Source organism: Aotus nancymaae, unplaced genomic scaffold (genome assembly GCF_030222135.1).
Source record: "Aotus nancymaae isolate 86718 unplaced genomic scaffold, 86718_ANA_hifiasm-v0.15.2.pri h1tg000025l, whole genome shotgun sequence".
In the NCBI taxonomy this organism is placed as follows: domain Eukaryota; kingdom Metazoa; phylum Chordata; class Mammalia; order Primates; family Aotidae; genus Aotus; species Aotus nancymaae.
This window is the reverse complement of record NW_026988438.1, coordinates 35,580,605-35,602,561: the sequence shown is the minus strand read 5'-3', so window position 1 is coordinate 35,602,561 and position 21,957 is coordinate 35,580,605. Positions and strand designations below refer to the sequence as shown.

The window sequence follows — 21,957 nt, the reverse complement described above, 5'->3', positions numbered from 1 at the left end:
AACCCAGGAGGCGGAGGTTGCGGTGAGCCGAGATCGCGCCATTGCGCTCCAGCCTGGGTATCAAGAGCGAAACTCCGTCTCAAAAAAAAAAAAAAAAAAAAAAAAAAAAAAAAAAAAAAAATACTACATTTGAGGAAAATGAGATTAGAATTCAGAATTTAGTTTTCACTTTATTTTAATCACTCCTTTTGCCATACATGTCCTTAGCATTTATACTGGAGTGTTTTATGTGACAATTCGTTGTTATTATTATAACATATAATGAAATGAAGCCCTCTTAATGAAAATGTCATTGCTACAACCTGTTTAAAGGACAGTATGAAAATATCTGACAATTGAAAAATCATGTGTCCTTTGATCTAGCAATTCTACTTTTAGCTCTTAGTGTTTACTTGCTAATATGTGTTCAGATATATAGATATAGATATAGAGCTCATATGTGTGTGTATGTGTATTTGTTTTTGGATGCTGATTGCAACAGTAATTACAACTGCAAAAATGGAAGCAACCTGTATGTCTTTCAGTAGAGGACAGACTAGATAAATTTTGATGCATTTGTACAAAGAAGTACTAGGTATCTCTAAAAGAATGAGCTTCAATATGGAAAAATCACTAAGATCTTATTAAATAGAACAATTGCATTCATGTAAATAAAAATGGATATATTCAATTTCTTCAGAAAATTTTGTGTAAATTTGTCTAAAAGACTAGAAAGATCTCTGGGTGAGAATACAGTTTTTGTTTTTTGATTTTTAAATATTTCAATATAATTAGACTGCATCTTTTACTACATACATGTGTGTTTATATACACGTACTTACACATATTTTTATATATATATGTGTGAACCTATAATTGATTTAATGGATTTTTTAAAGTGTTATATATTGTTTTTTTGTTTTTTTTTTTTACTTGTTTTTCATCAGATCTTTGGAGTCTACTCCATTATCTCCTGATATTCAGTGCTATCAGTAATAAATGTCATGCAGGTTTGATTATTGTTCCTTTTACATGAACACTTTTTTTTCTGGAAATCCCCACTTTTTTGTATTTTAAATATTCTGCGGTTTTACTTAGTGTTTCTAGATTTGGGCCATTTTCATTCCATCTGCTCTGTACTTAGTAGGCCCCTTCATTCTAAAGTTTTCTATGTCATTTAAACTCAGATACATTTTCTTCTGTTTCTTCTCCAACTGTTTACTCTCACACTTTTTCTGTTCTTATGAAACTCCTTTTTTTTTTTTTTTTTTTTTTGAGACGGAGTTTCGCTCTTGTTACCCAGGCTGGAGTGCAATGGCGCGATCTCGGCTCACCGCAACCTCCGCCTCCCGGGTTCAGGCAATTCTCCTGCCTCAGCCTCCTGAGTAGCTGGGATTACAGGCACGCGCCACCATGCCCAGCTAATTTTTGTATTTTTAGTAGAGACGGGGTTTCACCATGTTGACCAGGATGGTCTCGATCTCTTGACCTAGTGATCCACCCGCCTCGGCCTCCCAAAGTGCTGGGATTACAGGCTTGAGCCACCGCGCCCGGCCGAAACTCTTAAAAGGTAATTGGATTTACTTCTGTGTTCTAACTTTACTCTCATTTTCATCATTTTTGTTCTGCATTTGGAAGATTAACTTAATTTGATTTTCTGGGTTAGCAGTTTCAGCCTTATTCTATGATTTAGTCTGCTGTTACATTTTAATTTTAATTTTTTTTTTTAAACACTGTCTTGCTCTGTTACCTAGTAGTGCAATCACAGCTCACTGTAACCTTGAACTCCTCAGCTCAAGTCATTCTACTGTCCCAGCCTCCCAAGTAGCTGGGACTACAGGTGTGTGTCACCATGTCCAGCTAATTTATTTATTTTTTTTTTGTAGAGACCAGGTCTTGCTGTGTGGCCTAGGCTGGTCTCAAATTCCTGGCCTTGAACTGTCCTCCCACCTCAGCCTCCTGAAGTGCTGGCATTACAGGTGTGAGCCAGTAGGGCCAACCTTAGATTTAAATTTGACAGTAATGTTTTTAAGTGCCAGGAACTTTCTTATTTTTTGGTTGCTCCATTTGCTCCCATTTAGTGACAGCTTCTTTTATGAACACAGTAGTCTCTCATGCATCTCTGAGAATGCTAACAAAAATAAAATTTTAAAGTTCTCTTCTATTTTCAGCACCATCTGTTTTTACCCCAGTTTAGTTTGTTTAGCTTTGCCCGCTATCACTGATGTTTTCTTCAGATGCCTGGTGATATAATTGCTGGTTGATATTTATAAATGAAGGACTAGGCTGATGATTCAGAATATGTATCTGATGAGGATTTCCTCTGTATTTGTGTAGGCTGCTCCTCCCATTCCCCCCACCAGCCTTCTACCTGGAATGGGAGGCCATGGACAGGCACTGAGTAAGTGGTGGGTTCGTTCCCAGGCACACTGCTCCTTCGGAGTTATAGGCAGAGAGCAGGTGGGAGCTCTTAAAATAACTAAGTTAAGGAGAATACCCTGGATATAGGATATATTAGGGCAAGGCTTTAAGTGGAAGAACAGAAAGGAAGAAAGTGGCACCACCCCTACAGTTATTGGAAAATGTAGTAAGGGGAACTTTTGTTTGTTATAACACCTGTGGAAAACAACAGGCATTTTCTGAAAAAGGGAATTTTTTTCACCCTAAATGCCAGTTGTTTATTGTCTAAAAACCCCTGCTTTAGTGCATTCACTCCTAAGCCCTCTCTCTTCCTCCATCCCTCCTCCTCTAGTGTCCCTTACAAGGAACCAGATTTACCTCAGCTCTCTTTTTTTTTTTTTCAGGCTCCCACTTCCCCATTCAGAGCCCTCCCCAAACAGAACAAACACCCACTGTCTTTGAAAAGAAGTTTGTGGTATTTAGTCAGGTCAAAATGTGGGCTCTTCTATATGGGATTCCTTAATTGCCCGGAATGACTGCCTCTCCACTGTGCTTGCACTTCGTTGTTGTGGTTGACTCCAAGCTTGGATTTTTCTCTAGGAATGCTTTAAATTCAGCTCTACGTTTGTTTTAACTTTAAATACTGATCATAAATTCAGTTTAGTTTTTTCCACTAGGGTACTTCCACTGCTGTCTCCCCTGGTTTCTCATCTTCTTAGCCCCCTGCCACACCCATCAAATATCAACTGCTTTCCTGTATTTCCACTATATTAATAATGCAGTAGGAAGTATTCTAAGAATTTTCCATGTATTATTTACCAATAACAACCCTGTGAGTTAGATACCATTGTCATTCTCCCACTTAACAGGTGAAAGAAACCTACTTTAGGAGGTTAAGTCGTTTACCCAGGTTTTCAGGACTAGTTAAGTGTTAGAAAGCAAGTTCTTAACTACTGTGCTGTATCATCTTTTTTCTGTGATTACTTCATGGTGTTCTTATCACCAGTTTCATACATGTGTTTATACATTTTGGTCTACTCTAATAAATTGAGTTTTTGGAGAACAGATAGTTTGTCCATATATTTTCTTCAACATCTAACCACATGCCTAGCATCCAGCTCTGAGTAAATACTGATTGAATTAGCTGGGCACAAAGTTCTGCTGTTTTTCTTTGATTTAGTATAATATTACTAAATTACAGTTTCAATATATTAGAGAGGGAAGGTATGGACAGCATATTGTCATTTTATAGAAAATTGTTTTTCTTAATTTAATGTTTTAAATGAACTCGGTGGTCATGGTCAAATCAGTATATGGAAATAGTTGTTTCAAAATTTAATCTTAAGAAAATGAAATTTCAATTAGTTCTTTTTTCTTTATCATCTCTTGCAAATGTAATTTACAAAAGAATGTTGGTGCCGTATTGCAAAAACATTAGAAATAGTGAAGATGACTTATAAGTGCTTCCTTTAAGATTATGCTTACATCTTTCCAAATACTGCATAGAAAAATGAGATTTTGTTTTTTATTTCATGGATACTGTAAGTTAGGCAACATGGATCTGGTGAAGTAATTATTTTATCTGTAAAATATAAGAGCTGAACTAATTTTTAACATCTTTATGAATGCTTAATTTAGCTGTCATATTTTCAATGGAAATTCAGTTTGTTGAGTTAAATGGGTGTAAACTATCACCTAATGTGGTTACAAAAGGATTTTTAAGTATTAAAATAGGCATGGCCTAGTGTATTAAGAATACCTCATTTACTTACAGTTCTAAACCTGGGTAGAAATGCTTTTGTAAAACAATTGTTACAGAAAACTTCTGGGACAGAATATAGGTGAATAAATACTACTTTTATTACATTTGCTTTACATAATGAACTGTATTGTAGAGAGCTAGAAATGCATTTGTAGGCAGGAAGTATTACTGTAAAAGCTTGCCATTTTAGTAGATTAAAGATACCACTTCTATCCTTATGCCTTGTACTATTCATTGGAAGTTAATAGCTTTAAGATTACTACTCTGTAAGACAAAAATAAAAATAAAAATAAAACAAAAAAGAGTACTACTCTATAAACGATATCACCTTTTGCTTCTAAGCATTACACAGTTTTACTTATAAATCGTAATATATAAATTTAAAGCTATTCTTGATTTTTGTTACAGAAAAATGTAACATTTTTGTGGCTGTAAACCTATGCTATCAAGAACTAATTATGTACCAGATGTGGCCTAGTTGTTGGGGATGCAAAGATGGTTTCTGCACTCATCACTTAGAATTTAGAAAGGAAATTATGCATTAAATAAATGTCAAAATATTTAATTATGTAGGTTTATCAGAATTAGGAAGTATAGAGTACTATGAAAGTATGTAGTAGGAGAATTTATCCTAATTAGGGCAGTTAGGAACACTGATATTTTGCTCTTAAAGGGTGAGTGTGAATTAGGTATGCAAAGGTGGTTGTGCACAGGTGGTGGTAGGTACAGGGAGGGCTTTGCATCAGGGCTGGGGAAATACTGGTATGTCTAAAGCTATAGGGGGTGGTGCCCATTGAAACTAGCAATATATTGAAATGCTTATGGCCATAAAATCACATTTTAATTAATTCCTCATGGGTTTTGTATAGATACCAGGCTGTTGAGATAGTCTGGATAAGATAGAATGATGGCAAGAACTCATTAGGGGGTGATGGAAAGAAACTGATAGATTCTAGATTCTAGAAATATTTATGAGGTAGAATTTACTGCTTCCTTTGCTGTGTTTGTTTCTACTCCTACCACTTTTAAGCTTTGAAATACTTTTGAATATTTTTGTCCAGTGTTTCTCTATAGCTATTCTCTTCGTTCATGTGGTTTTTTGCCTTTATTAATACTTTGCTGCTGTTTTAATAGAAATTGTGAAGAGAAAGAATATTAACTCAGGTAGTCAATCTAACATTTTACTGAACCCTACCCCACTGATTTGAAATGTCACCTTTATTCTATATTGTTTCATTCAACTACTCTGAAGATTTGTCTGTTCCTATGACAATACTGCACTATATCAGTAAACAGCGTTTTTACAGTTGGTAGCTGGTACCTCCTTTATGTTTATGCTTTCTTAAACCATATTGGCTAGTTTTACGTACTTTCTTTTTCAGGTAAATTTTAGGATAAATTTTACCCAAAATACTTTTGGGATTTCTATTAGGATTTATTCATTTTTTAAAAGAACAATTTGTAGAGAATTGGCATTTTTACAGTATTGAATCTTCTTATCTCAGAACATGGCCTCTCCATGTATTCAGTTTATTTTAAATCTCAGCATAATTTAAATAATTTTCATATCTGTATGAACATTTTAATTTTAGCCTTATTTGGTTATTACTGTTATTTAGGAAAATTATTTATTTTTCTGTATTGCTCTTATGCATACTCAGCCAAATTCTCACAAATAACTTTACTAATTTTTTTCACTGATTTCTTCACATCTTTCTGCAGTTCCTTGAGACTGCACTTATATCATCTGCATTTCTTAAAATGCTATGTCTTACTACATTAGTTAAAACTGAAACTACAAGTTTGAAAAGTAGTCATCGTAGTGGGCATTCTTGTCTAGCCCCTGACTTTAATAGGAAAGCTTCCAACATTTCTCCATTAAATGTGATGCTTCCCATAGAACGTGGTGTAAAATGACTGATTTCCTTGTCTTTTTACTAAGGTAAGATTTTTCCATCAGAAGTGGGATTTGAATTTTATCTCATTTATCTTAAGTACTGAGATGAGTTTGGGTTATTTCCTTATTCTATGATAATATATTAAATTACATTATAATTTTTTAACTGAGTTTTGAAGTCTTTATAGAAATTGGAAAGCTTTCAATCTTTTCATTTTAAAAATGTGAATTACCTCTATCTTCAAGGTTTGATAGAATTTATTCTTAAGTCTATCCAGACCTCATGCCTTTTTGAGAGAGGACCCTTGGAAACCTTTCAGTTTCTTCTGTTTGATCTATTTTCATTTTTTACTTCTTTCTTTGATATTTGACATTTTCTTAGAAAATCATCTACTTGACTAGATTTTTAAAATAAAGTTATTCATTGTATTCTTAAAAGAGATTTAAAAATCTCTATACCTATAGTTATTTTCTCATCTCATTTCTAATGTTACTTGTGTCTTGCCATTTTTTTAAATTAATTGACACATGATAGTTGTACGTATTTATGGGGTACTTAGTGATGTTTCAGTACATACAATGTTTAGTGATCAGATCAGGATAATTAGCATATCCACTGTCTCAAACATTTTTCATTTATTTGTGTTGGGAACATTTGAACATCCTCTCTTCAGCTATTTGAAAATGTATAATATTGTCAAGTATAGTCACCTTATGGTGCTACAAAACACTAGAACTTATTCCTCCCATCTAGCTGTAATTTTTTGTCCTTCAACACATCTCTTTCTAACCCATCTTTCCCCCTATTCTTTCCTGCCTTTAGTAACTTGGTTCTACTTTCTGCTTCTCTAAGATCAACTTTTTTAGCTTCCATGTGTGAGAATATGTGATGTTTAACTTTCTGTTCCTGATTTATTTCACTTAATGTCCTCCAGTTCCATCCAGGTTGCTGCAGATGATAGGATTTTATTCCTTTTTATGCTGAATAATAGTATTCCATTTTATATATATATATATATATATATATATATATATATATCACATTTGCTTTAGCCATTTATCTGTTATTAGACATTTTGATTCTGTATGTTGACTATTATGAATAGTGCTGCAGTAAATATGGGGGTGGTACAGATATCTCATTAATATACTAATTTCTTGTACTTTGAATAAATGCCCAGTAGTGGCATTGCTGGATCATGTGGTAGTTCTATTTGTAGATTTTTGAGGAATCTCCCTACTGTTCTCCATTGTGGCTGTACTAGCTTACATTTCTACCAGTAGTGTGTAAGACTTCCCTTTTCTCCACATCCTTGGTTAAATTTATTCTTAGGGATTTTTTTTCAGTTATTGTAAATATGATGACTCTCTTGATTTTTAATGTGTGTCATTTGTGTACGGAAACACTACTGATTTTTGTGCGTTGATTTTGTATTCTGAAACTTTACTGAATTTATCAATTCTAAGATCATGTCATATGTAAACAGTAACAATTCGACTTCTCCCTTTCCAATTTGCATGGCTTTTATTTTTTTCTCTTTTCTGTTACTCTTACTGGAATTTCCAGTACTGTGTTGAATAAGACTGATGAGAGTAGATACTCTTGTCTTGTTGCAGTTCTTAGAGGAAAAGCTAAAAGCTTTTCAACTTTCAATGTAATATTAGCTGTGGGTTTGTCATATACGGCCATTATTTTGTTAAGGTACTTTTCTTCTATACCTAATTTATTGAGTTTTTATCAGGAAGGAATGTTGAATTTTATGAAATACTTTTCCTGCATCTATTGAGATTATTATGTAGTTTTTATTTTTCATTCTGTTCATGTGTCACATTTATTGATTTGTGTATATTGAACCATCATTGCGTCTATAAATCCCACTTGATCATGTTGTATGGTCTTTTTCATATGTTGTTGGATATGGTTTGATAATATTGTTGAGGATTTTTGAATTTATGTTCAGTAGGGATATTGGTCTGTAGTTTTCTTTTTTTGTGATGTCCTTTTCTGGTTTCAGTATCAGGGTTATGCTGGCCTTGTAGAATGAGTTTAGAAGAATTCCCTCCCCTTCAATTTTTGGAATAGTTTGAGAAGATAATTTAGTGGTGAAGCCATCCATTTCTGGACTTTGTTTGGAGACTTTTCTTATTACTGATTCAGTCATATTTCACATTATTGGTCTGTTCAGGTTTTCTGTTTCTTCTTGATTCAATCTTGGTAGGTTTTATATGTCCAGGAATTTATTATCTATTTTCTCTAGATTTTCAAATGTATTGGCATATAGTTGTTCATAATAGTCTTCCGTGATCTTTTGTATTTCTGTAATATCAGCTGTGACATTTTTTGTTTCCTATTTTATTTGGATTTGCTGAATTCTTTTTCTTAGTCTAGCTAATAGCTTGTTGATTTTATCTTTTCAAAAAACCAACTTTTTGTTTTGTGACTTTGTATTATTTTAGGCTTTGACTTCTTTTTTTTTTTGAGACAGAGTCTTGCTCTGTCACCAGGCGCCAGGATGGAGTGCAGTGGCACAATCTTGGCTCACTGCAACCTCCACCTCCCTAGTTCAAGCAATTCTCCTGCCTCAGCCTCCCGAGTAGCTGGGACTGCAGGCGTGTGCCACCACGCCCAGCTCATTTTTTTGTATTTTTAGTAGAGATGGGGTTTCACTATGTTGGCTAGGATGGTCTCCATCTTTTGACCTCGTGATCTGCCCGTCTCGGGCTCCCAAAGTGCTGGGATTACAGGCATGAGCCAGCACGCCCAGCCTTTAGTATTTAACTTCTGATCTGATCCTTATTATTTTCTTCCTTTTGTTACCATTGAGTTTGATTTTTTCTTGTTTTTCTAGTTCCTTCAGATGCATCATTATGTTATTTGACACCTTTCTACTTTTTTGATGCAGACATTTACTGCTATAAACTAGTCTCCTACTACTTTTGCTGTATCTCACAGATTTTGTTATGTTGTGTTTCTATTTTTATTCGCTTCAAGGAATTTTTAAATTTCCTTTTAAATTTCTTTATTCACTCATTGGTTATTCAGAATCATGTGGTTGAAATTCCATGTTTTTGTATAGTTTTGTGTGTTTCTCTTGTTCCTGGTTTCTAGTTTTATTTCATTGTGGTCAGATAAGATATTTGATACTATTTTGATTTTTTTAAAAAATTTTTGTGACTTTTGTGCCCTAACATGTGATCAGTCCTAGAAAATGTTTCATGTGCTGATGAAAAGAATGTGTATTCCCCAACTATTAGGTGAAATGTTCTGTAAATGTCTGTTAGGTCTGTTTGGCCTGTGGTGGAGTTTAAATCTGATGGGTCATTTTTGATTTTCTGTCTAGGTTATCTGTCTAATGCTGAGAGTGGGATGTTGAAGTTTCCAACTATTATTGTATTGGGGTTTATCTCTCCTTTTAGATGTAATAATATTTGCTTTATTTACCTGGTGTTCCAGGATTATGTGCATTTATAATTGTTATAGCCTGTTGCTTAATTGACCCTTTAACTACAGTGTTCTTCCTTCTCTCTTTTTACAGCTTTTAAAGTCTGCTTTTTCTGAAATGAAATAAGTGCAGCTTTTGGTTTTCATTTGCATGGAATATCTTTTTTCATCTCTACATTCCCTATGTGTGTCTTCACAGTTGGAGTGAGTAGGCAACATGTAGTTGACTTTTTTTTTTTTAATCCATTTGGCCAGTTTATATTTTTTAATTGGGGAATTCAATCCATTTACAGCCAAGGGTATTATTGATAAGTAAGGACTTACTCCTGTCATTTTGTTGTTTTCTTTTCTTTTTAAAAAAATATTCCTTGTTTCTTACATTCTCTTACTGTTTATTTTTGTGAATGAGTGGTTCTCTGTAGTGATGTTTTGATTTCCTTGTCTATAACTTGATGCTTTTCTTTTGCTGTTTTTAGAATTCTTTGTCTTTGACTTTTGACAATTTGAAAATAATATGCCCCAAAGGGGACTGTTTAGATTTTTATCGATTTGAGGACTTTTGTGCTTCCTGGATATGGATGTCCATTATCTCCCAAGAATTGGGAAGTTTTTTTTACAACTAGTTCTTTAAATTTTTTCTATGATGTTTCCCTTTTCTTCTTCTTCTGGAACTCTCATAATGTATTTGTTCACTTAATGGTGTTCTTTAAATCCTGTAGGCTTTCTTTATGCTTTTTATTTTTTTTCTTTTGTTTTTTTCTTTCTGTGTAGTTATTTCAAAAGACTGTCCTAAGTTCAGAAATTCTTTCTTCTGCTTGGTCTAGTCTTATGTTGAAGCTCTTCATTGTATTTTAATTTCATTCATTGAATTCTTCAGCTCTAAGATTTCTGTTTGTTTCCTAATATCTCTTCACTGAATTTCTCATTCAAATAATCATTTTTCCTAATTTTGTTGAATTGTGTATCTGTATTTCATATCGCACTGAGTTTCCTTAAGATTATTATTTTGAATTCTTTTTCTTATATTTTGTACATTAATAATTAGGATCTGTTATTGGAGAATTACTGTATTCCTTTGGAAATGTCACGTTTCTTTGTATTTTCATGTTTGCTGTAGGTCTGCATTTATTTCTACACCTATGGTAGAAAAGTTGCCTTTTCCAGTTTCATGGAGTTGTTTCACAGGAAAAAACTTGGAGGATTAGTTGGGTTGGGTACATTCACTTTGTTTCTAGGTAGACGCAGTAGTGTAGGCTCTTTGCAGATTCTTCAACAGTAATCACTTTTAGTGATGTTTGTGTTTCAGTGGCCTAGGCTGCAAGAGTTTGTGGCAGCAATGGTACAACTTTGCCAGGGATGGGCTCACTGGGCTGTTTCTCTGGTTGGGGGTGCACGAGTGAATGCTGTGATGAGGCAACTAAATTGGTGTCTGGCTTGCTGGGATTATGGCCATGAGGCTGTTACTCTGGCTGGTGGCATGGGCACATGCCTGCTCAGCAGGCTTGGAGATATGATGCCTGGGTTGGGGCCATTGGGCTATTTCTCAAGTTCTGAGTGTTGGTGTGCAGCCACTTGACCAGTCTGGGGACATGTTTTCCAGAGGAGAACCCAGTAGTCTGTTTTTTAGGTCCTGGGGCTGGGTACACAACTGCTCAGCCAGTCTGTGGGCGTGTCTGTGAGTTCAGGCCTCCTGGAGTATTTTAGGCTCTAGGTGCCAATGTGCAGCCAGTCCAAGGACATCCTCCACAGAGGCTATTCTGCCAGGCTGTTTTTCAGGCTCAGGACATGGGTGTGCAACCACTTGGCTACCATGGGGACATGTCAGCTGCTCAGTTGCTCAGGGGCCTCTGCTGCTCAGAGGAGGGCATACAGTGGTTTGGCTGGCTCAAGGGTGGGTTTGCCCTGGGTGTGTCCACCAGACTGTTTGGCCAGAAGTGCTAGCAGCAGAGGTTGGTTTCCTTGCTCTGCAGGACCAGAGTCACAGCAGATCCTGGACTCATGCTCTATGTAGCTGGGGTTGTGGCATTCAGATGCCTGTGTGAGTTTAGTGGAATGAAAACGGAGCCCCTAGGCTGGAAAAGTACGGGGTGTACTTTAGAAGTGGTTCTGGTCTCAAGATGATGGGTGACATGCTGCAGCAGCTTGGCTTACAGGGAGGAAGTTTGGAGTGAGGAGTGCAGATCTTGGCTCCCAATCTGGGAAATATAGTTGTGTGAATTCACAGCAGCTCCCCAAACTGGGTTCAGGGCTTGCAATTACTGGATTCTCCCATAGTAAGGACTGCAGGTGTTTGCAGTGGGAGTGTAGGCTGCTGAGGTTCCTCTGATTACCTTCCCCCACTACCAAGCCACTGACCCCGCCCCCACTACCAAGCCCCTCACCCTGCCCCACAAAAGGAAGTTGCTCCTCACTCTGGGCCATTCCAGGTTGGCAGGATGGGATGGCAGAGGCAGGATGCCTCCATGCTGGCCTTGTAGGCTTCCAATCATCACAGGTACCTCTCCACTTCCCTGCTGTACTTCAGCACTCTCCTTCAACACTCCTGTCAAATCTTAGCTGTTTGTTTATTGCCTTGATCCTTTCTTGAAGTGGAGGAATGTGCACCAGACACAGTCAGCCATCTTATTGACATCACCCTTTGTGTCTTATTTTTTTCTTAATTAGACTAGCTAAGTATTTGTGTATTTTAATTGGTCGTTTAAAAGAGGCAACTATTTATTGAGTTACTGATCAAATCCATGTCTTTTGATTGGTTGACTTTTGCTTTTCCTTTTATTAATACATTTCTGGATTTAATTACCTTGTAAATTTTTGTCTTTCATGATCCATAACAGTTTACTCATACTTTCCCTCTCTTTGCCATTTTTTAATGGGAGTATTCTTTCTTCAGCTTGATCTTTGTGTGTATTACAATTTATCTTTTTTTTCTCTCTCTCTCTCTATTTCCTAGTAATTCTGTTTCTCTGGAGGTTCGTGCTTTTGTTCGTTGAATTAGGTTAGTCTAATTCATGCTTCTAGTTTTCATAAGTGATTGGTGATTCATGGCTTATTCTTATTGGTAATTGAAGGGTGAGATTAAATCTATTGATTTTTCTCTAGCTCATGTAAAAATCGCATGTATGTGTTATTGAATCTAGTGTCTGATTAAAGTCTTTATCTCCTCTAGTGATTATGGAGAAGGAGTGGAACTTGTAGGTAACTTACCTTTTGAGTTTGGACTCTTTCCTTTCTTCCTGTGATCTCTAAGTAAATGGGAAAAACTTAGCTTTTTCTCTGGCTCCTATCTTAGCTTTGTAAGGCTCTCATTACTGAGAGGCTCTTATGTTACATATTATGTTTTTACACATACTACAGTTGTCTTGTGTTTTTTGATATCTGAATAATTATTATAGATTTATGTTTTAATATTTTATAGGACTAAATCATTTTGTTACTTTTTTAAAAAAATCATGGAAGTACTTTATTTGAAGTTTAGGGAAGAAAGACTTTGGTGACACAGGACAGCTATTCCATTTTAAGCAATGAAACAGCAGGAGGGATTTCTGTAAGATGGTAGCAACTCAGATTCCATTGTTCATAATTTTGGTGAGGGACTCTGCAGAATCACTTTTACTAAATTGGGAGTAGGCCCATCTCCCATTACTTGTTATAATTTTCTCAACATGTTTTTTCTTTATCATTTCACATGCTTTTAGGATTATATAGTTAAAAATAACTATGTATTATATTTTGACTATAAATCCACCAAATATACAAACTAAATTTGGGAATGATTGACAGCATTATAATATTTGAGATTTCTTTTCCAAGACAAAGGATGTTGTCAAGTTTATCCATTTCTAGATTAAATTCCATATGATTAAGAATCAGTAACAACTTATGAAGATCTTTAAAATAACCGAAGATCTATTTCACAATTACTATCACTTCTTTACTGACTTAAACACCAATTTTAAAAAAAACAAGCACCTCAAGAATCAATATGGAAGGTACATTAAAAAAAACCTTCAGTACAACTTGAGTTATGAACACTGACGAGACATTTGATAACATTAATGAATTACTGTTCATTTTTTAGGTATTGCTAATTTGATAATTGTTGGAAACGGGTTTATAACGTTGGAAAAAATCCACACCGAGACAATGGATAACTCAGCAAGGCTAGTTTACTCCCTGCAGGAAGGGCGCAACTTGCTGGCAGTCTTGCCACAAGAGCACCCCTAAACAAAAGAGACAGGGACATTTATAACTTTCATAACCTGATGCAAGCACCCTACTACTGTGTCCAGTTTCCATTAGCCAGAATGGGAGCTCACATTCTATGCTTGACCCGATTGGCTAAAAACTTGGAAATTTTCTAAAGAGGTAAAGGCAGAGGGAGAACAAAGGAAAAGAGGAAATAACTTGAGGAATGCTTAAAGAAGTGATAACATTTCCAAACAAGGAAGGGGAATAAGCTATGACCTAAGATTTGCCTGGGCTTGTCCAGGCATGTCTCGGCGAATATCTAGGTTAAAGTTTAAGAACTAAGAACATGGGATGCACTTATTTCTATATTATGACTAACAGCTACTTTAAGATTATTAGCAAAAGCTTTAAAGTAAATTAACCTTTGAAGAAACTATTATTTATTCATAATGAACTAAAAGGAAAGCTTTGAAGAGGAACCTTTTATTGATTCTTATTTCCAACAATACTATTGCTAACAGTATTTTGGTTATGCTGTTTAAAAAGAGTGCTGATCTGCTGGCCGCAGTGGCTCACGGCTGCAATCCCACCAGTTTGGGAAGCCAAGGCAGGTAGATCACAAGGTCAGGAATTCAAGACCAGCCTGGCCAATATGGTGAAACCCCATCTCTACAAAAAATACAAAAATTAGCTGGGTGTGGTGGCAGGCACCTGTAGTTCCAGCTACTTGGGAGGCTGAGGCAAAGAATTGCTTGAACCCAGGAGGGGGAGTTCGAAGTTAGGTGAGATTGCACCACTGCGCTCCAGCCTGGGCCACAGAGCGAGACTCCATCTAGGAGAGAGAGAACAAAAAGAGTGCTGATCTTTGAGACATATACATTGAAATAGGATTTCTGGAATTTGCTTCAAAGTTATATAAGGTAGAAAGTATATAGGGGTATGAAACAAGATTGACCATGAGTTGCTAATTGTTGGAGCTGATAATTATGTGGTTTATTATATTATTCTGTTTCCTTCATATATGTTTGAAGTTTTCCATAATAAAAATGAAAAACAAAGACAAATGTACAATGTCAAAGAAAAGAATAGTAAGTAATGAGATGTACTGCTAACCACATTTATAGCCACAGAACAAAACTACTTTTAAAAATTGATTCTATTGTTTCCTGCCCACTTAACAGTAATCTGTTGACCTTAAGCAAAACTATGAAGTAGGTGTAGTTTATATTCTTTATTTCCTGTGTCATCTTTCTTCTTCTTAGTCCAATACTTGTTTTCCTTCTCATTTGTCAAGTGCACATTGTGCTCTTGTTCACCTCTTTATCTTCAAATATTGTCATTCAAGAAACTCCAGCAGATGAACCTGTCCAAGTTAACATACAAGAGAAGAATGCTTTGTGAGGGAGATCAGGGATAGAAGACAAGAAATAGGTCTGATAGAGTATTAGAAAAAGATTTGAACATTTGGAAAAATGCTGATAAAAATGTGAAAAGCTTGTTGAAACATTTGGAAAAAACTTTCGAGAGTTTAATATGAAAAACACTATTTTATTTTTTAAAAAATTGGGAGTCTGAAGATAGGGAAGGTAAAAGCTGAAACCTCTAGTATTCTAACAGAAAGTAGGTAATTTCCAAAATGGGTCAATCACAAAGTAGCAATATTAGCATATTATCAAGAAGGAAGAGACCAACACATCTGATTAGAAGAAACAATTAAGTTCCTAGTAATTAGTTCTGGGAGTAGGATAAGTTCGGAGAAGGGTAAACAGCGTGGAACAGAAAACTGTGTTTTATAAGCCATTTAGTAGTACAGTCTGATTTTTAACAGTATCTGTATTTTGTTTTAATAAAAATAAAAGTTAATATTAAAAACAACTTCTGTATTTATTGTTGATTTATTCTCAGAAACATCAAATAGAGATAAAATAATAAGATTATAATGTTGAATGAGGGGAAGGGTGTAGCTTCACTCTCTTACATGTACATATATTATCCCAGCACCAATTGTTGAAAAGACTATTTTTTTCTTTATTTAATTATCTTGGCACATTTGGAATCAATTGACCATAAATTCATGAATTTGTTACTATGCTCTTGTTTAGTTATATGTTTGTCTATATGCTAGTTCCACATAGTCTTGATTACTGTAGCTTTTTAGTAAGTTTTGAAGTTGAGAGTGTGAGGTCTGCAACTTTGTTGTTCTTTTTGAAGACTCTTGGCTATTCTGGATTTTTTTTTTTTTTTTTTTTTTGAGTGTCCATATGAATGGAATGAGCTTGTCAATTTCTACAAAAAAGGAAAAGGCAGTAGAGATTTTGATAGGGATTGTATTAAACTTGTAGATTAATTTGGGAACTTTTGCCATTTTAATAATAAGTTCTCTGACCCATGAACATGGGATATCATTACCTTTATTTAGGTCTTCTTCATTGTTTCAGTGGTGTTTTATAGTTTCATTGTACAAATTTTGTACTACTTCTGTTACGTCTATTTCTCAGCATTTTTTTTTTTTTGATGCTACTATTAAAGAAACGGTTTTCTTAATTTCATTTTTGGATTGTCACTAGTGTATAGAAATACACTATATGTAACAACATATTGATTGTTTTATATTGATCTTGTATCCTGAAATCTTGGTGAACTCACTTATTAATTATAATAAATTTTTGTATATTAGGTTTTTCCATATATAAAATCAAATGATCTACAAATAGAAATTGTTTTACTTATTGCTTTCAAATCTGGATGCCTTTTACTTGTTTTTCTTTTCTTTTTTTGCTTAACTGCCCTGTCTAGAACCTCCAATACCTCCAATAACCTCCAATACAAAGTTGAATAAACCTGTCTAGAACCTCCAATAACCTCCAATACAAAGTTGAATAAAAATGCCAAAAGTATACGGCCTTGTTTTATTCCATATTAAGAGTAAAAGCACCATTAAGTATTATGTTAGCTGTGGGTTTTTCAAAGAAGCCATTCATCAGAGTGAAGTATTTTCCTCCTGTTTTTAGTTTAGTGAATATTTATATTATGAAAGGGTTTTAGGTTTTGTCTAATTATTTTCTTTGTCTGAAATATCATTTGGTTTTGTTCTTTGTTCTATTAATAGAGAGTATTGATTTTTTAAATACATTGGACTACTCTTGCATTCCTGGGATAAAGTGAACTTACCCATTATGTACAATTCTTTTTATATGTCACTGGATTCAGTTTGCCAATATTTTAAGATTTTTGCATCTGTATTTCTAGGAGACATTGGCTATAATATTTCTCTGTGTGTGTGATGTTGTTGGGTTTAGTATCAGGGTAATTGGTCCCATAGAATGAGTTGGAAGGTGTTTCTTCCTCTTTTTTTTTTTTTTTATTGGAAGAGTTTGTGGAGTATTTATCTTAATTCTTTTTAAATTATTTCATAGAATTCAGCAGCAAAGGCTGGTTCTGGGCTTGCAGGAAGTTTATTATTCCTAAATTAGACTTTTTAGTTGTAAGTCTATTTGAATTTTGTATTTTTCCTTGAGTAATATTTTTAAATTTGAAAAATAAAAAGCAAGTGAAATGTTCTAAGTATGTATAAAGTAGTCTGATAAAGTCCAAATTGCATATACAAATCTATTCTGCTACTAATTCCTGGGAAGTCAATTTGAAACTCATACTGTTTAACAATTTCATTTTTGAAAATGTTATTTTTTAAAAGAATATTCTAAATGTCTATTTGCATTATTAAAATAATCTTACTCCATAATGGTTTGAAATTTAAGATTTCTTTTGTTTTTTTATGTTGCTTTTATCTCAGCAGCAATGCAGCAAGTCTTGGAAAACCTTACGGAGCTGCCTTCATCTACTGGAGCAGAAGAAATAGACCTAATTTTCCTCAAGGGAATTATGGAGAATCCTATTGTAAAATCACTTGCTAAGGTATATAGATTTATTCATAAGATTACTGAATTATTTTGGACATAGTTTTTACAGAGATATTTTCAGATATTACTATTTTAGAATTTGGCTGATATATTATTAGGTTTAGTTACCAAATAAAAACACTTAGCACATAATGAAATCTTAAAATATGCAAAAATTAGACTATTTTTGCCTTTTCTATTCTGACTTCAGATACAGGATTAAATGACTCTTAGTTTTGGCATAATGCCTTTAAGCTTTAGATAAATCATACCTGCACAGTTGTGTTTTAACAGGGCCTGTGAAAAAGATCCTGATCCTATTTCCATTTTCAACAATGGCAAGGTACTGATTTTCTTCTTTTACATTAGACTGTGTATCTATTTTTCACTTAAATTCTTGACTTCATCTAGTGCTTTTTTGAAATTTTGTTATTTGTGGCATAAGCCTGATACTTTAGGTGTGTTTGCCTAGTCAGCTCTGGAGTTATCTCTTTAACTCATTGATAAATATACTTTACAACCATTTTTGTTAAATTATTATGTACTAAAACTTAATGTATTACCTACTTTACAACCCTGCTATACTATTCTTTAGAGTTCCCCAAGTGATTCTTGCTTTCAAGAATCTATGCCACGTGCCTTCTTTGACCTTTTGTTCATATAGGCCATCTTGTTCCTTTTACTTTTTGCTCTGTGAGAATGTTGATTTCACTCTCTTTTGTTTCTTAGCCACAGTCTATTACTTGTTTTCTTCAAAGACTTCTGAAAAACAACTTTTACAAAGTTTTCTACTAGTGAGTAAGTTAATGATGCAGATTCTTTTTTTTTTTTTTTTTTTTTTTTAAACGGAGTCTTGCTTTGTTGCCTAGGCTGGAGTGCAGTGGCATGATCCTGGCTCACTGTAACCTCTGCCTCCAGGCTTCAGGTGATTCTCCTACCGCAGCCTCCGTAGTAGCTGAGACTAGAGGTGTGTGCCATCACTCCTGGCTAATTTTTGTATTGTTAGTATAGGAGGGGTTTCACCATATTGGCCCCGCTGGTCTCAAACTTCTGACCAGAAATGATCCACCCACCTTGGCCTCCCAAAGTGCTGGGATTACAGGTATGAGCCACCACACCTGGCCAATGATGCAGATTCTTTTTATTTACATATTTACTCATGCCAAAATCATGTTATGAAGGCCCTTAAGTAGAAACAAATCTACTTGCAGATAATCCAAGTGGAATTTTTATTTTAGTCATTTTTTATTATACTCTTTCCAGTGTTCATTAGATATTTTTATATTTTAATAGTAATATACAGGGTATTGTTTCAGATTTAAACTTGTCTTAAACATTAATTCCTATCATGTTAAAATAGAGTAATAGCTCCAAGGTCTGTTGAAATTAGTAGGAACTGTTTCAGTTTATATTAAATAGCTTACCTGAGTTCTTATTGTACTTTTAAAATAGTTTTTTGCTCTTCTCTTGATGTTTTTCTGTTGATTGTCAGTTACTGTCCATGTGTCTGTTACACTGTTAGCTCCGTGTTCATTTAATTTACAGCTTTTGATCTATAGATTTAAAAACTATGTAATAAGGCATTTATAACATGCTTACAGTTTACAGAGAGGAAAAATACACTGTTTTGTCTTCACAACATCTGTAAATTTAAAATACACTATTTTATCTTTCAACAACTTTTGAATTGAAAACTAAGACTCAAAGTAAGTAAGTGTTGTACCTAAGGTCTCTCTGCTAGCAAATGGCAGATAAGGTTTAGGCCATGTCTTCTGTCATCAAATTCTGTATGCTGCCTACTACAACACAGGTTGATAGTGTATGTGTATGTGTGTGTATACTTAAGAACTGGTGTGAGTAAAAATTTATTGGTTTTGTGCCATTGATATTGGCCTTTCAGAGGATCATCTTGTTTCTTATGCTTAACAATTGCAATGGTTGGATGACTTTTGAGCAGGTAAGGTGCTACTGTACTCTTTTGATGATAAAAATGAAATAAAGCAAATAATTACCCAATAATATGCAACATTCAAGCAGATTTTTAATAAGGAAAAACATTGGTAGCTCAATATTCCTACAATATAGGTTAAAAAAATCCCAGGAATAGGGGAGGAATTCTGCTTCCAAGAAAGAAATAGTAAGTCACAGCAGGTCAGCACTCTCAGTATAACAAGTAGAGGGAAAAAAGAGACACACATTGCTAGATATGCAGAGAGGCAGGAATATCTGGCTGCTAATCATGAGAGAAACAACAGAAGCAGTCCCATAAATGGTTCTTTTGTTAGCATTTATACACAAGACTTTGAAAACAACTTATTAATGTATTTTTAATAGAAGAAAAGGGAGAAAAAATAACATGTAAAATATTATTAGAAAATCAGAATAAAAAATAATCAAATGGACATTTTAGGATAAAAAATATAGTATCCGAAATTAGTTCACTTATAGAAGAGTAGACACAACAGAAGAAGGAATAAGTGAATTTAAAGATAGATTAATAGAAAATATTCAAACAAAAACTAATAGAGAAGAAAGAATTAAAAAAGATAGCAGAATATGTGAAACATAGTGAAATATGTAATATATATGTAGTTTGTATTCCAGAAAGAAAGGAGAGAGGCAAGAAGAAATGTAGGCAGACCCTGTACTTTTGCATTTCACTTTATTGCCCTTTGCAGATATTGCCTTTTTAATAAATTGAAAAGTTATGACAACCTTGCCAAAGTCTGTTAGCACCATTTTTCCAACAGCATGTGCTCATTTTTTCTGTGTGTCGTATTTTTGTACTTCTTGCAGTATTTCAAACTTTTCATTATATCTCTTATGTTGATCTGTGATCAGTGATCTTTGATGTTACTCATAGTTATTTGGGGTGCCATAAACCATGCCCATATAAAATGGTAAACTTAATAAATGTTGTGTGTTCTGACTGCTCCACCTACCAGTCATTCTCCTCTCTCTCTCTCTCTCTCTCTCTCTCTCTCTCTCTCTCTCTCTCTCTCTGTCTCTCTCTCTCTCAAATCTCCGGTTGCCTGAAACACAACAATATTGAAATTAGGCCAGTTAACAACCCTCTGATGGCCTCTAAGTATTCATATGAAAGGAAAAGTTAAACATCCCTCACTTTAAATCAGAAGTTAGAAATGATTAAGCTTAATGAAGAAGGCCTATTGAAACACGAGACATGCTGAAAGCTAGGCCTCTTGGGCCAAATAGCTAAGTTGTAAATGTAAAGGAAAAGTTCTTAAATTAAAAGTGCTACTTCAGTGAACACACAAATAATAAGAAGGCAAACCACCGTATTTTGGTGATGCAAAATAGTCTGATTGAGTAGTCTGGATAGAAGATCAAGACAGCCACAGTATTCCCTTGAACCAAAGCCTAATTCAGAGGAAATCTTTAACTCTTCTCAATTCTGTGAAGACTGTGAGAGGGGAGAAAGCTACAAAAGAAAAGTTTGAAGCTAGCAGAAGTTAGTTCATTAGGCTTACAGAAAGAAGCCATCTCCGCAACATGAAAGTACAAAGTGAAGCAGCAAGTGCCAATGTAGAAGCTGCAACAGGGATTCCCAGGCAAGGTGGCTGAATAGGAACAGCTCCAGTCTACAGCTCCAGTCTGCAGCTCCCAGTGAGACCATTGCAGAAGGCGGATGATTTCTGCATTGCCAACTGAGGTACCAAGTTCATCTCAGTGGGACTGGTTAGACAGTGGATATAGCCCGTAGCGGGTGAGCAGAAACAGGGTAGGGTGTCACCTCACCCAGGAAGCACACGAGGTCGGGGAACCACCTCCCCTAGCCAAGGGAAGCCATGAGAGACCATGCCGTGAGGTACAGTGCTATCCAGCCCAGATACTACACTTTTCCCAGGGTCTTCATGATCCGCAAACCAGGAGATTCCCTCTAGTGCCTATACCACAAGGGCCCTGGGTTTCAAGGACAAAACTGGGAGGCCGTTTGGGCAGACACCGAGCTTTCTACAGGAGTTTTTTTATCTGTACCTCAGTGGTTCCTAGAACATCAGCAAGAAAGAACTGTTTACTCCCATGGAAAGGAGGCTGAAGCCAGGAAGCCAAATGTTCTAGCTCAGTGGATCCCACCCCCATGCAGCCCAGCAAGCTAAGATCCACTGGCTTGAAATTCTCGCTGCCAGCACAGCAGTCTGAAGTCAACCTGGGATGCTGGAGTTTGGTGAGAGGAGAGGCATCTGCCATTACTGAGGCTTGAGTAGGCAGTTTTTCCTTCACAGTGTAAACAAAGCCACCCTGAAATTCTGACTGGTTGGAGCCCACCACAGCACCTCAAAGCCAGTGTAGCCAGACTGCCTCTCTAGATTCCTCGTCTCTAGGCAGGGCATCTCTGAAAGAAAGGCAGCAGCTCCAGTCAGGGGCT

At 35.3% G+C, this 21,957-nt stretch overlaps 1 protein-coding gene across 2 annotated transcripts in view; it reads left to right on the top strand.

Annotated features, from left to right (window-relative positions):
* The window catches only part of PALS2 (protein associated with LIN7 2, MAGUK p55 family member), a 135,222-nt gene that overhangs the window by 36,573 nt on the left and 76,692 nt on the right, over window positions 1-21,957 (top strand). For both annotated transcript variants that reach the window (XM_021670160.2, XM_021670161.2), the window contains exon 2: window positions 17,465-17,583. In XM_021670160.2, the coding sequence (XP_021525835.1) occupies window positions 17,467-17,583 (117 nt within the window). In that variant the 5' untranslated portion in view covers window positions 17,465-17,466. The remainder of the gene's footprint in view (window positions 1-17,464; window positions 17,584-21,957) is intronic.